This window comes from Xiphophorus maculatus, chromosome 15 (genome assembly GCF_002775205.1).
Source record: "Xiphophorus maculatus strain JP 163 A chromosome 15, X_maculatus-5.0-male, whole genome shotgun sequence".
Classification (NCBI taxonomy): Eukaryota; Metazoa; Chordata; class Actinopteri; order Cyprinodontiformes; family Poeciliidae; genus Xiphophorus; species Xiphophorus maculatus.
In genome coordinates, this window is record NC_036457.1 from 8,218,115 (window position 1) to 8,232,954 (window position 14,840).

At 35.6% G+C, this 14,840-nt stretch overlaps 2 protein-coding genes across 2 annotated transcripts; one reads left to right on the forward strand and one right to left on the reverse strand.

The window, feature by feature from the left end:
• The first annotated feature begins 1,130 nt into the window (after positions 1–1,130).
• Positions 1,131–10,775, forward strand: rd3 (retinal degeneration 3). The gene is made up of 3 exons (XM_005803161.2): positions 1,131–1,620; positions 4,884–5,197; positions 10,048–10,775. The coding sequence occupies exons 2-3, from the start codon at positions 4,908–4,910 to the stop codon at positions 10,412–10,414; spliced, it is 657 nt and encodes a 218-aa protein (XP_005803218.1). The 5' UTR covers positions 1,131–1,620; positions 4,884–4,907; the 3' UTR covers positions 10,415–10,775.
• A 92-nt stretch (positions 10,776–10,867) lies between these two features.
• LOC102221651 (ADP-ribosylation factor-like protein 6-interacting protein 4) lies at positions 10,868–14,572 on the reverse strand. Its single transcript, XM_023347216.1, has 7 exons — positions 14,406–14,572; positions 14,058–14,130; positions 13,009–13,161; positions 12,553–12,611; positions 12,356–12,445; positions 11,937–12,026; positions 10,868–11,828 (listed from the first exon to the last, which is right to left on the reverse strand). Exons 1-7 carry the CDS (start codon positions 14,406–14,408, stop codon positions 11,778–11,780), a joined length of 519 nt encoding a protein of 172 aa, XP_023202984.1. The 5' UTR covers positions 14,409–14,572; the 3' UTR covers positions 10,868–11,777.
• Between the last annotated feature and the right edge of the window lie 268 nt (positions 14,573–14,840).

The following is a 14,840-nucleotide window of genomic DNA, read 5'->3' on the forward strand; positions in this document are numbered from 1 at the left end:
CAGTAACTGTAACTCATTCTGTAGTTAATTACTTTGGTACTTTGTAAACAGAATAAATAGCAATTATGGCAGGAACTATGTTTAAAACCTCACTGCACATACAAAAATGTGCAGTGAGGTTTCTTTCTCTATATATATATCCACATAGAGGTGATAAACATTTCTGTATCAAGTGCATTTTGTACATTATTTTTAAATTTAATCTTGAATGTTCAGTTTTCATTAGATGTTAGTGGAAAATCATCTTAATTAACATAAACAAAGCCTTGAATGCATTTGTTGGTTTGTAATTAATCTACACAATGTGTTTCATTTAGTGAATTGTGTAAATGAAATAAATTTACTGCCACATGAAAACTTCTCCCACCCACCATAAATATGGATATAAAACATCTAACTAACCCATTCGAAGCCCTAATGAGCTTCAAATAAATACAAAGAATTGTTATGAATATTTTAATGTTTATATACTTGCTTCTAAGCAAATATAGAATATAGGTTTATCCAATGAAGTGCAGTACTTTGTTCAGAACTAGAAAGAAAGAAAACAAGTCTTATGATCACTAACCACAGTGAATGTTGTATTTTTGCCTGACTGCATTTCTAAGACACTGATAACTTCTGAGTCGTTGACCTTTTTCCTCAGATGAAGCTCAGTCAGGAAAAAAATAGTTTTATGCATTCTCTAGATCTCTTATTTTGCAATCGGAAACATTTTTTTTTTTTTTACTGTGAAACTGGATGTTTTCAGTGTTTCTCGTGACTGTCCAGAGTTCGGAGGTCACCCAACGAGAAAACAGAAGAGGAGGTTTGTTGTGGTAAGGATGGGATTCGGATTTTTCAGGTTACAGTGAAAATGTGCTGAAAGTAACAAAGAAAGAGAGAAAGAGTCTGAGCTTAGCTACTCCCTCCTACACGCAGAGTAAAGCCACAAAACCTTGAAATCCACCTACACATCAACTGCACATTCAGAATGGATTCGATCATTTGTATCACACACACATTTCCTGAAGCGGTTCACACATTTCTGACCCTGCTGTAAACCACGTGGACCGCTGATGCTCGTTAATTCACGTGTGGTGACCTCTCGCTGCTAAACTGAACTAAACTGAACCACCATCAGTTCGTTCACTCCATCCTCAGAGCAACACTTCTTTAATTTCTGTCTCTCTGTCCATCTCACCGCTCAGCCCACTCTGTTCTCTCACTATCTGCCTCTTCATCGCTCTCCAGCTCCCTTACAGCTGATGGAGCTTATCACGGACAAATAGGCTTAGGAGCTTTGCTATGGCAACGGCGAATCGTAAAAAGCTGCATAAGCACTTCGTTGGGGGGCCGTGATCCAATGCCTCCCCTTGGAGATGGTGCCCTCAACCTCCTGCAACAAGTAAAGGCAGGCCAGAGAGGCTCCTGGGAGGAGGAAGACGACGAGGAAGAGGAAGGCTCAGAGAGGTGGAGATAACGCTGAGAGGGAAGAGAGAGTGCATCTCTCTTCTGTCTCTGGTTTTTATTTAGGCTGCCCAGCTGCCTCGCTGATGTCCGACGACTTTGACACTTTTTTCCCTCTGTGATTTTATTCCCACTGGAGCCGGACAGCAAACCTGAGAACAAGAATCAAAGGTAAGAAAAGAAAAAAAAAAACGAAAGGTGATTTTCTATTTCAAAATTTAAAAGATATTTTTCCTTTCTTTTAATGAAAAGTAAAAACAGGACAGTGTTATGAAAATTCGCCCATTTCCAGTTTGGTGCTGTAGCTTTTTTTTTTTTTTTTTAAACTAGAAAGAGAAAATCAGAAAAAGTAAATCTTTGCAGTAATTGCTCGAGATGGATGGACTGATTTACTTATTTCTAGTTACTTGCTGATTTTTGGGTTTTTTTTATGTTAAAAATGAAGAATTTGCAAAAGGTTGCAAGATATAACTAGTTGGCTCAGTATTTGAATAACTAATTAAGGATAATGTGCCGTTTGCAATTCAAAATATTATAATTTTACTTTTTGCACATTAACAGACAGAATGAAAACTAGAAAAACTGCTGGAAGACGATTTTAGTCTTATAAGCAAAGCAGTGATATATAAATTAAACAAAAGATAAAATAAAAGAAAGGGAAAAATAGTGTACTGTATAATAACTATGATATAATTGAATTGAAAGAATTTTTTGCCAAGTTCCTTGACACAGCATTTGTTTTGAAATGGCACTATTCATATTCATATATATATATGAATATTCATATATATATATGAATATTATATATATAATATATATATATATATATATATATATATATATATATATATATATAATATATATAATATATTCATAATATATTCATAATAGACTAAGTTGAACTGAATTGAATTATTTATTTACTTGTTTACTAAAGTATTTTAGCAGCAACTAAGGGAAAGAATCACTATTTTTCTCATTTGCAAGAAATTGTAAAGCTTGACAATAAAGACAAAAAACTTTGTTTCCTCAATAGTACATATTTTTTGCTATGAAATAAAAATTTTGTAGATGTTTTATAATGTTTAAGAAGTCTGTTTGGAAATCTTCTTGCCATTCTTTTGGATGTATACACAGAATGCAAGTAAACAAATCACAAAACAATGAAAAATGATCCTTCAGATTCTCAGACTTTTGGTGAAAAACTTACATAAATCTCTCTATAGATGCTGGACAGTGTTTGGTTCAGATTTTCAAATGATTTGAAATGAAAGGACAACAAGGCATCTAATGATCTGCCGCCATATTTACGGGTCAGTCACCTCTCTGCTAAACCTGCGGCTGCGGCACTAATCTCACCTCGTCTGTTTGGAAACCTTGTAGCTGAGCATGTTGACGATAATCTGACCTGCAAGCCCTAAAAAATGCAGCAGAGTGAAGCGTGAAGAGCAGCTGTGGTTTAGACGACAGCATGAGCATGACAGGAAGACAGAAAAGAGGACAGGCCACATCTAGGAGTTTTGTTTATGTCTTTAGATTACATTGAGAATTCATGAAAACAACAGAGAAAGTGCTGGGACTTATTCATGTCTAAAAACAGGACAGATTGCTCAAACCTCTACTGCTTTTCCCCCTTTTACCATCACAAAGAATAATCAGAGGCTGTAGCTCTCAACATAGAGCAGCACAGTGATTGTAGTACCTGATTAAATCTTTCATCTCAGTCATTACACATCAATCAGCTGCCTGCACTCCAGTTTTTATTTATTTATTTCCTGCGCTAACAAAAGAATCTCAATTGAAAGACTTGATTATGGCTGTAAGCAAATACAACACCTGTTGAAGAAAAAGAGACTGGAGGATCAAAAGGAGGATGTTGAACTTTGGTCAGATGATTAAAATTCACATAAAGGAAATTCTATTAATTAGAGCAATAATAATAAAGTAAAAACACCAACACAATTGCTTATTTTATGATTATTTTTTATGTAATAAGATTTAAATAATTTGTGCCAAAACAATTTTCCAGTCACAGTCCTTTTTAAAAATTTTTATAAGCATATTCATGCTCTGCATTTGCATATTTTTTAAAAAAGTGTCTATTCGTTAAAACATCTAACTTCTTTTCAGATTTATCATAAGCAGAGGTGAAGCTGTGAGTCCACCTGAAATCACTCTTCTAATACAAGCAGCAGGCTGATTTTTATAATAGAGATGCAATTTTCTTGATTATTGTCATTTTGTCTTAACAGATCTTCCAGGATTCCTCAATTAGCATCAAAACTACCTTATATGAGGAGTAATCGCTGCTACGGCTACTAGATCTGAGATACCAGTTTTCTAATTCACTAAGAGCTTCATGGGAAGTGGTTCAGGAGTGAAAGCCTGTACTACTCTACTCTGTATGGTGTTCATCACTTAATGCCATGCAAGAAAAAGGTTCTGCCAGGAAAATGTGTTAAAAACAACCTGCAAAACAAAAGTGTTTTGCATGAATAAAATTCTATCATTCTGGGTTGGAGAAGGCGTTTCTCTGCAGTGTTACAAAAGCAAATTGTATGATTTACGGCAAAATACCCGCAGCAACGTTTGCCAGAATTTTACCGTAGTAAATACGACCATAATGCATGAGAGCAACCATCACTTTAACAGTACAGAGCTGCTAAAGTTTAATTTGCTTGTGACAAATTACTTTAAGAGTCACAAAAATTCAGGTTTTTTAAAAAAAATTTTTTTTACGGCCAATAGCTGTATAAACAATAGTTATAAACCTGATTATAGCAAACTCTTAAAAACATTTTCATTTTATATTTGATTTCATTCATTCAATAATAAATATGACTAGTTTATGGAACAATTTTAAAGAAATCCTGAATGAAAAGGAGCAGAAAGAGGAATAAATTTAGAATATCTCCCTATTCACATCAAAATAAAATTAGCTATTTAACTCAGAAATGGTAATTTTTTTGCACTTGTATAGTTCTTTACCAAGCACTTTTTTGCTGCATTCACACATTGTTAATTTAAAAGAAAACTCTAATCTATATATGTTTTACAGGTACTACTTCCACACAACATGTCAGATATAGAATAATCAGTTAAGTTATACAGAATATGCAAAGCCTTTTTGTTCAGTAATTACTTTATCTTATTTAAAACAAAAATGGTTTTGGATATTTTAACTTTTATAAGGTTTATGTAAGACTTCCATGAAAAATGTTCACCAATAGGAACACCCTAAAACTTAACTTTTGGTATCTCAACTCCTTCGACATAATTAGTTGAGATCGGTGAAAAGCAAATCAGAACTGTAACTTTTATGCTACAGATTTTCCAAGAGCTAAAAAAAAAAGAAAAGGAAAAAGCATTTATTTTGTTGCCAATAAGAGAATAAACCATGTAGGTGGTAACTTTCCATCATTTTTATCCTCCAGGAGACGGTGACGGAGGGCAGGTCCATGGCCTCCTGGTTCAACTGGAACGAGCCGTACCAGCGGAGCCCCCGCAGGGACCCGGCCGACGTCGTCTCCGACACCCTGATGCTGGAGTTCAGCTGGCAGCTGAAGGAAGCAGAGCGGCTGCAGACGGAGAGGGAGAACGAGTACCGGCGCTTGAAGACCGGGGTGGATTACAGCTGGCTGGCCAGCACGCCTCGCTCCTCCTTTAACATCAGCACCGGGGAGCGGCTGGCCCTGGAGGACCTCTGCTCCAAGGTGCCGCCCTCCTGCTGCGGCCTGGTCATCCTCAAGTAAGGGAGTCAAAAAATGCCACAAAATTTTACAACGGCTTTTTTTTTTTAACTGCAAAATAAATAAACATTCTGAGATCTAATGAAAAATATCAGCAATAAGGTTGGGTGATTGTCTGAAACTTGGTTTTGTTTACAGCATTTACAAATTAGAAAAAAAACGGTAATGGTACGCAAGTTTGTATTTAAGAGTCTTTTTAGAAAGACTTTTTGGTGCAACAGCTGCAAGTATTTTGGGGTATTTCTCTATTATGATGACATATAAGGCCATTGTGGATAGAAAAATAAAGGAAGAGAAAATTTTTGACAAAAAAATTGGAAATTTAGATTAATCTCAGGAATTTTCTAGAAAAAAAACTTCTAAAATTTATAAAAATATTTTTTTTGAATTTTAAAAAATTGAAATCCATATTTTTTCTAGAAAAAGTTTTACACCTTCAGGGTGTCAAACTAATTTTCATTTTAAGTTAAATCAAGATCAAGAATGTCTTTCACAAAATCTCATTATATGCTGATGATGTATTATTGTATTTGACGGAACCTAAATCAACAATCCCCCACCTGAAAGAGCTCATCTCTCAATATGGATTTTACTCAGGCTACAAAATCAACATAGAAAAGACAGAAGCTATGGATGTAAATGGCACAATTTCAGATTTCATAAAAGTACAGAGTGGCTGTAAGTGGCCCAAGAACGGTATCAAATATCTGGGTATTCAAATACCTCCACTTCTATGTGACCTCTATGAGGCAAACTATAGCAAACTTCTACGAGTCATTAAAAATGACCTGGAGCGTTGGGATACACTCCCTATCTCTCTGATAGGGCGTGTTGAAAGTATCCGTATGAACGTTTTACCGAGACTACTCTATCTCTTCCAGATGCTACCGGTGGAGATTCCCAAATCTACCTTTGACACTTTAGATAAAATGATAACTGGATTCATTTGGCAAAAAAGGCAACCTAGAATCAGATTGAAAACCCTGCAGTTACCTAAACCCAAAGGGGGCCTCAAACTCCCAAACTTCAAATATTATTACTGGGCTGCACAACTTAAACCCTTATTAGTATGGCTACAGAATAGTGCAGATACTCGTTGGCTGGAAATAGAGGAAAGCAGGTGCTCAATACCACTACAAACATTACCTTTCTTAGATACTCCTGCAAAGGAAATGACAATCTGGACAAAAAACACCCTCAAAGTTTGGAACAAAATACAATCGACTTTTAAATTATCAAAACAGATTTCACTTTTATCAAATATAGGATATATGAAGACATTTACACCGAACAACTTAGATTCTGGGTTCAAAAACTGGTCTAATTATGGGCTATCTCATATCCACTAATTAATTAATAAGGGGAATTTCAAAACCTTTGAACAGATAAAAAGTGAATTTGGCCTCCCTAAGACGGACTTCTATAGATACTTACAACTTAGAACCTTTGTGACGACACACAACAATTGGACTAAACTTCTTGAATCTACACCTATAGAAAATTTCCTAATGGACATACAAAGGGGAAAGGGAAATGATAAAGTAATTAGTAAAATATATGACCTGTTTCTGTCCATAAATGTGCACGATTCCACAAACATAAAGCATAAATGGGAGACTGAATTGCAGGATCAATAGCAGGAGACACATGGGAAGAAATATGTACTGAAGCACAATTAACAACAAATTCTAATACATGGAGAGAATTCAAATGGAAAGTAATAGTCTGGTTTTTCAGAACACCAGCAATAACCAGTAAAATGAACCCAACACAACCCAGTCCATGCTGGAGAAACTGTGGGACGCAGAATGCAAATCATACTCATATCTTTTGGGCTTGTCCTAAACTAAATGTATTCTGGGAGGACATTTTTGAAGCTCTCAAGGTAATTTTCAGAAGAAATGTTCCAAAAACCCCCTTGGTGGCAATTTTGGGAGTAATACCCGATGGATTGGACAGGAAGGATGATAGATATCTTCTAAGAATCTTGCTCACAGCAGCATTGAAATGCATAACTATCAGATGGCTGAAGCCAGGACCTCCTACATATAACACATGGATACAAAAAGTTTGGGACATTCATTTGATGGAAGAAATCACATATTCCTTAAGGCTTCAAAAAATAGTTGTTAATATAAGGTGGAGCTCTGTCATACCGTTATTATTTCAGTGACACAATTACAGGATTGCCCTTTTGCACTTGTATGTTCTCTTGGGTCGGTCTAAAATACCATGGTGGGAACCACTTTAACTCAGGGAGGATTTAATCGTATGTTTTGTATTTATTTTATTTTGCTGTTATCTGTCTGTTGATTTTGTTTTGTTGTTTTGTAATCATTATTACATTTGTTAAGAACACCTACTGTCTCATCTCCTGTTGCCAAGTTGTAATGCAGATGACAAATGTCAGTAAGAGACGGAAGAATGTAACCTTGAACATGTGTTGTAAAAAAAAAATAATAATAAAGTTAAAAAAAAAAAAAAAGAATGTCTTTAAAGGGCCAGATATGACAGAAAGCATTGATAAAACTATTTAACAAATCAGCAGTTTTGTCTATATAGTACCATAATACATGAAGATGAAAACATGTTTAATATGAGTTAAAATAGAGTTTGATCTTTTATCAGTGCTTTTATTTATTTTTTTGCAGTACAATACTCTCATGTTGCTGAGACACAAGTATTTGTGCCAAAAATGATAAAACATTTTTGTGGCAAAAAAAATGTTAGTTTCCAAACAACTGAAACTACTGTAACTCTATTAATGGGAAATTCAACTGATGAGCTACAAAATAAAAACCCAGTGGTGTTTTTCCTGTATAAACAGAAACATTTTAAGTAACTCTAAGCATCAGATTACTTGAGGGAACTGATCATTGTGCCTCTCTTCTCTGTCGTCTGCCAGGCGTTAATCTGCAGTAGAAATGTTCTGAGTTCACCTCGCCACCTGTTCTTGGAAAGCTGCTGCCGTCTCAGATGTGTTGTTAGAGCAAACAACACCTGCACCATGTTGTTTTTGCTCATTTATTCACTGTTTACCGGTTATTATAACATTAACTATTCAAGCATGTTATAGTTTGCTTTTTATGAACTTTTAACCTATTTGTTACCAATAGGAGAATAGAACAATGTTTCAGCCTTCAAATGAAGGTGATTTCTGATGTAATTGGTAAATTATAAATACCGCAAAGCCAAAACAAAGGACAAAGGGTTTGGAAAATTTTTAAGAAATACTCTGTTCTTAGAACTGCTGCAGTTGGGCGAGTTAAGAAGAAATATCACATAACAGAAGAAGCAACTTGCGCTTAAAGCCTCGTTAAGGCAAAGCCATCTCCTGTGGGGAGGCAGAGCGGTAATTGGGAGCTTGGCAGGAGTGTAACGTTCACACAGGTGGGTGGGAGGATAACTATTATCCCGAGATGTTGTGTTCCTTGTTTCTCATCACTTTAATGTTTCTGTTCAAACCTGGCTGAGAATTTCGCTCAATAGGACCATGTGAGTAGGTTTAATTTTCTGTTTTGTTTAAAATCTACCTGAATGAGAACACCTTGGCAGCTGTGACTCATCCTGTTCTTGTTTGTGGTTGAGATTATGGATTACTGCTGATCGCTGTATTTACTTGACAGTATGTGAACCCTGTTTTCAAGTTTTTAACTCGGTAAAGCTCAGATTTATGGTTGTGGTTTTCTTTAAACTTCTTTCCTTAATTACACTGTGCACACAGGCTCATGTAAATATAAAGTCCCCAATAAGATTTGAATGAAGGTTAGTTTGACAAGTCACAGAGAAACCACAGACATTTTGAAACCATCAATAAGCTTCTGGAAAAACTTTGATCAGTTTTCTAGTGAAAATATTTATAGCTCATTTAAATTGTTTGCAGTCCACAAACTGTCATCAGGATTGATTTCTGGGCTAATCCAAGAGCTTAATTTTAGTTTGATGCTTTTTAAAACCAGTTTTAATAAATTTTCGGTTTCATTATCCAGTCAGAAACACCCAACTGTAACCAGGTTTCACAAGTTTAGTTGGTAGTTTAAGGTAAATTAAGCTTCTGGTTTGGCTCTGATCTACACCCAGCTGAAAATTAATGAACTTTTTAAAAGCTCGGTCCATTGTAGGAAAACAACATAATTTTAATGACCTGCTATTTCTGATTTAAACAGTAAGGAGTCAAACCTCCAGTCAGAATTTATGCAGGACTGGTGTCTAGTTAGAGATGTCTATTCAAATACTAACAAGTATGTATGCATAAGAAAATGCTGCTAGTAAATTTAGCATATACACTAAAATTAAAATTTTTAAGAAATATTAATGTTGTTCCAGCCTGAGAGAAAAAAAATCACCTTTAAAAGCTTTGAATGAATGTGATATTTACACATTTGTTGAGTAAAAGCAAACTTCTCAATCAGCTCTACTGATGACCCTAACTCTGCTAGTATCGTCTTGACCTTTAAAATTTTACTAACTGGTTGTTGTTTGAAAGTAAATGTAAAAGTACGCTTTATTTGTCATTTCCTATTCTGAAAAAAAGTTCATCTTGGCAGTTGAATATTAATGGAAATCTTTCAGCTTTGTTGCCTGAGGAAGGATTTTTATTGCACATTTGTTTGTTTATGAGATTATCCCATAAAAAAAATGGTAAGGCTAGTGTATAACTTAAAATGTACTTTAAATACATTAACGTTTGAAGCTGCGACATGACAATACTTTTTAAGCACCAACTGCTTTTTCAAGACTGAATATTAAGCAAATCGACACATTAAGTAATCAGAACGAGTATCTAACCACCAGATTTCTCTCCTTTTGTATTCTGACCAGTTCCTGGTTTCTTCATTTCTCCTCACAGGTTCAGGGATGCCATGCAGGCCAACGAGCCCGAGCCGCACGAGGTGTCGGGCCACTTCCGGGCCGTCCTGCTGGAGGTTCTGGATCAGCTGAAGGAGGAGCAGGAGGCGCAGCGGCTGGCTCGCCAGTGGAACAACAAGCGAGCCATGAGCATGAACTTCAGGTCGAAGATCAAGATCAACCCGTTTGGAAGCACGACGGGCCTCACCGCCGGGGTGGGCAACGGGACGGGGTTGAGCGACCTCAAAACCGTCTCTGAGGACGTGGAGAAGGGGATGGAGCGGGACGAGAGGTCGCAGAGGGTGTGGAGCATGCCCGACTTTAGATATAAAGGAACCAGCAGCAGCAGCAGCAGCAGAGTGGTCTGATGGTGGGCGTGTGAACAAAATGTGGACTGATGAGACTTTATGTCTAACACGTTCAAGGCCAAGGCAGGATGTTCTCTTTTCTCTCAACCATGTTTTCAGTACTTGAAGCAGTTAATAAGTTGCCTGAGATTATCTTCTGCAGTGATGTCTCTTATTTTGTAGAAATTTGGCATCAAAGCATTGAGGCATATTTATACTGCAGCCTAATAGTATTATTTAAAAATTGTCAAAGTAATTAAAAGTTTTTTTTCTTTTTTTGACGCAAAAGATGCTGCTTGCTTGGTCAAGACGGAGAAACTAAATGTGGGAATGTATAAAACGGCTTTAAAGTGCAAAATGTTTCTGTAGGAGGGACGCAGTTCGTTTCCATATGATTCAAACAGTGAGTCATCCTCTGTGTGTCAAAACAGCAGGACTGAACAGTGGAATGCATTATCCAAGGTTAGACACCTGAAAGCTTTTCCTCCTGCGCTTTTATTTTCAAGAGGGTTTAAAAGGAAGAAAAGATCCCCCAGAAATATTCAATAAAATGTTTTTTTTTTTTTGAGTAAAATCTCTTCAGTGGTATTTGATGTCCTTCTGTCAAATGGATCTGTACACACCGTCATACAAACATGGACTCAAACTGGTTTTGTATAAAGAAAAGCAATTGTTTTACCACCATTTTTAAAACAGACACATACGAGAAATAATGAGCATTAATAGGTTAGACCTACTAATGCTACTGAATCCTATGCACTGCTCCATCCTCAGAATAAAAAGAATAAACAAAAAAAAATCTTATTTTAGAATAAACTGAAAACACTTTGGCTCCTAAAGCCAGAATTTACATCAAAAACTTAATGATTCGTCTCCTTAAATAGAGTTGGACAGCATATTTAAAAAAAATATATAGTTAAAACCTTAGATTTCTTTTTTAATTATGAACAGAAAAAGATGTCAAGCCCTGAAAAGATATTTGCACACGATGCAGACATTTAAATGACACAGACAGGTTTGTGTTCGACTTGTGTTTCGACTGTCCAGACTGAACTGGTAGATTTCATGTTTAAATGGTGTTTCAACCTAAAGCATAGTCAACAAATACCATCTGATCACAAACAAAATTTTCTACATAACAGTTCTTACATTGGACTCAAGGTAGCCACCTGCACAGCGACAAGGTGAAGGAAATGTAGGTAGTGAACCGAATGCACTGACTCCAGCTCGCTGCTGCCCCTGTGTGGTGGAAAAAAGTTACTTCAGTTCATCGCCTCTCCTTCAGAAAACTCGTTTGTCTGCTCCAGGGAAGCAGGAGGAGCCATTTCCTGAGTTCTGTGGACGCTGACGTCTATGACCAACAAGAGGGGCGTCCATGGCGGCTTCACAGGGTTGAGTTCAAGAACTCCAGCAGCTCTGCTCGATTTTTATCCCGCTGTTACACACAAATTTCACACCAAGACAACAAAAAACATCAAATTAAAAAACTCAAGAAAAGTGTCTTTTATTTCCTTTAATTATGGGGGGGGGGAAAAATGATTACCTGTTTGTCTTTTTTCGACTTCTTTACTTTCATCTTTATCTTCTTCCCTGAAATCATGCTGTACTTTCCTTTTTTTCTGTCTTTCAAATACTGAAAGAAGAAAATAACTAAATGAAAACACTAAAAAAAACATATTAAAAGGAAATAGATATAGTTTCATAGACCTAAAAGTGATCAATTAAAAGGTTTGAATTGATCAACTATTCAATCATTATCAATCATAAACTGAACTTCAATTGTTCTGAAGCTGTAAAGATTTTAATCATGAATAAAAGGGGTGAATAAAAATATTTTTAGAACTGAATCCTGCTTTTTTTAAGTGGACTTAAATCCTTCGTTTTGTTACCAGGGTTCTTACATTTTTTTACATTTCAAAATGTCACATTATGAACATTTAAGTACAAAAAAATCTTTGCTACCTTAGAGATCTGAACCGGTCCTGATTTGTCATCCTCTCCTTTTGCCTTCTTGTCTTTTTTACGCTTTTGCTTTTTCTCTTTCTTCCCTTTCTGTTGCAAAACACAAGGAAACTAAGTTATGCATTTAAAAGGAAAATATATTTTTCTTTTAAATATAAAGAATTAACTCAAGGAAAAAAGCAACATGTTTTTGTTACTTTTTTGTGCTTCTCCTTTTTTCTTCTTTTGGACTGCTTTCTGGATTTACTGCGAGAGTCTGAAAGCAATACAAAAACATTACCCTAACACAAACATATTGTCTGGTACATAAAGTTTGAGTTTTGACATTCAGAAACAAACATTCATTCCTAAACCAGACCATCTGCAATTGATAAAATTATATATATGTCTCCATCAAACTTTGGTCTATCACTTAGAACCTGATTTGTATTAATTGCATTGATAACAACACAGTAATAAGTTATTAATCAGATAAAAATGTTCAACAACACTGGTAAACCATACCCATTTCTGAGGGTATATCACATCCTCTGTTATGTGCAAAACACATTTTTCTATTTTCTGGATTTATTTCAAAATTACTTAATATTAAATTTATCAAAAAGTTAAAAAAGAATATCAATTAAAGCTTGGACATTTTTAGTCACACTTACCACTGCTGCTAGAGCTACTTCTGCTGCTGCTTGATGAATGTGATGGATCTGAGGAGCTGGAAGAAGTGGAGGAGGAAGAGGAGGGTGACGATGACAAGCTAGAAGATGAAGACGATCTGCTGCGACTCCGTTCACGCTTTCTTTTTTCTCTTCCTAAAAAAAACAAAACAAAACAGAAAGAGAGGGAAATCAGCAACAAAAACATAATTCATCCATCCCTAAGAATTTCATCTGTCACATCCTCCTTCAAATAATCTATTAACCTCCTCTGTGAGTTTCCTATTTTTCTTCAATGTTTTTTGTCCAATACATCAACAGTCCCTCGTATGCATACGTAGAAGCTTTGCCTCTTTAACTTTGCCTTCCAACAGTGAAGCCTGAATTGTTTTACATTCCTTTTAATGTTAAATATCAAAATGTTCTGCTCTGCCTCCTGTTTCTTTTTTTACACCACCTCTAAACCACACTTCATTTCATTTTTGCAACTATTCAGGGTTCCCAAGCATTTTTCAGAATTCCATACTTTTCAAAACTCAAATATCCTAAGTTTTCTTTAAATGTTTTTTTTTTTCTTTTAAATTAAATAAAAAAACTTCACAATTAATTTATTGCAGCAATTTCTACAGATGTCAAGATCATACATATGGAACCTGGAAAATTAAGAGATGGACAAACTGGTGAATGACTGACAAAAATAAATAGATGACCAGATGAATAAACTTGTAGATGACAAACATGCATTAATGGACAGATTAACAAACAAATCAATGAACAGGTGGAGACACAAACTGATGGATGGATGAACAGCAAAAACCTGTTTGAAATAAATAAATACTAAAAAAAATACTATGCACCTTCAACTTCTCTCCTTCTTTGGCCTTTCTACAGTTTGTAATATAAATTGCTAAATGAAGAACAAAAGAATCAAACCCCAAAATCTTCAAAACGCATCTCATAATGAAAACAGAAGTAGAAAGATGTAGTAAGTTGGCTTGTATCTCCATATTTAGCCACAGGGTGATAATGAAATGACGGAGAAAGTAACCTGCCTCTGCTCCTTGACCTCGTTCTTTCATCTGTTCTGGATGAGGAACTGGACACCCTGTGTTCCGTTCTGGTTGACTAGAAACACAAACAAAATCTTCATAGTTTGTACATGGCTGCACATTAGACAAATCAGGAAACACATTTGTATTAAAACTGAACATATTCTTCAAGTAATATAAAATTACACACAATGAAGTTCAACTTAGTGGTCTAAAAAGCTGCACAAATAACACACATAAGAGACTTTAATTCGTTAAATGTATTTTCAGTTGGTGCTACAGTACAAGAGCTACGATAGGCTAAAGCTAAAGCTACAGCTGTGCGGGTTAAACAATAGTTCCCGTACTCACCATAACGACAAGTTACTACAGTTAGGACGTCATATAATTATTAACACAAACACTACTGTGGCAAAATGTCCAATTGATATTTATTTACAGTTATCACCGGCGAATTAGCAGCAGCTAGCCATCTTTTTACACATTTTGTATCCCATGATGCACCGCTGGTGGCTACATTCAAAACAACCGGCGCCAGAGGAAAGTGCCATAGCGCCCCTAGTGGCGAGTGAATGACACCACTTCCTTGCTCTTTAGAGGTAAGATTTTGTCAGTTTGACATGTTTTCTTTTTCTTTTAATTCATTTTATTAGGTAATAATTTATTCATAAACCAACGTAAAACAAAGTCAACTCGTAGATTATAGAAAGTTAAACCAATATCTTCAGCAAATAAGTTATTCCTGTACTAATCATAGCTTTGATTTATTATATTGTCCGTACTTCT

Excerpts from the sequence above, each read along its gene's own strand:
- rd3 (XM_005803161.2), top strand. The coding sequence starts at position 4,908 with ATGGCCTCCTGGTTCAACTGGAACGAGCCGTACCAGCGGAGCCCCCGC. Across the intron at positions 5,198-10,047 it reads TGCGGCCTGGTCATCCTCAA|GTTCAGGGATGCCATGCAGG; the intron begins GTAAGGGAGTCA and ends TTCTCCTCACAG.
- LOC102221651 (XM_023347216.1), bottom strand. Across the intron at positions 13,162-14,057 it reads AACGAGGTCAAGGAGCAGAG|GAAGAGAAAAAAGAAAGCGT; the intron begins GCAGGTTACTTT and ends TGTTTTTTTTAG. Across the intron at positions 12,612-13,008 it reads AAGTAGCTCTAGCAGCAGTG|ACTCTCGCAGTAAATCCAGA; the intron begins GTAAGTGTGACT and ends TATTGCTTTCAG.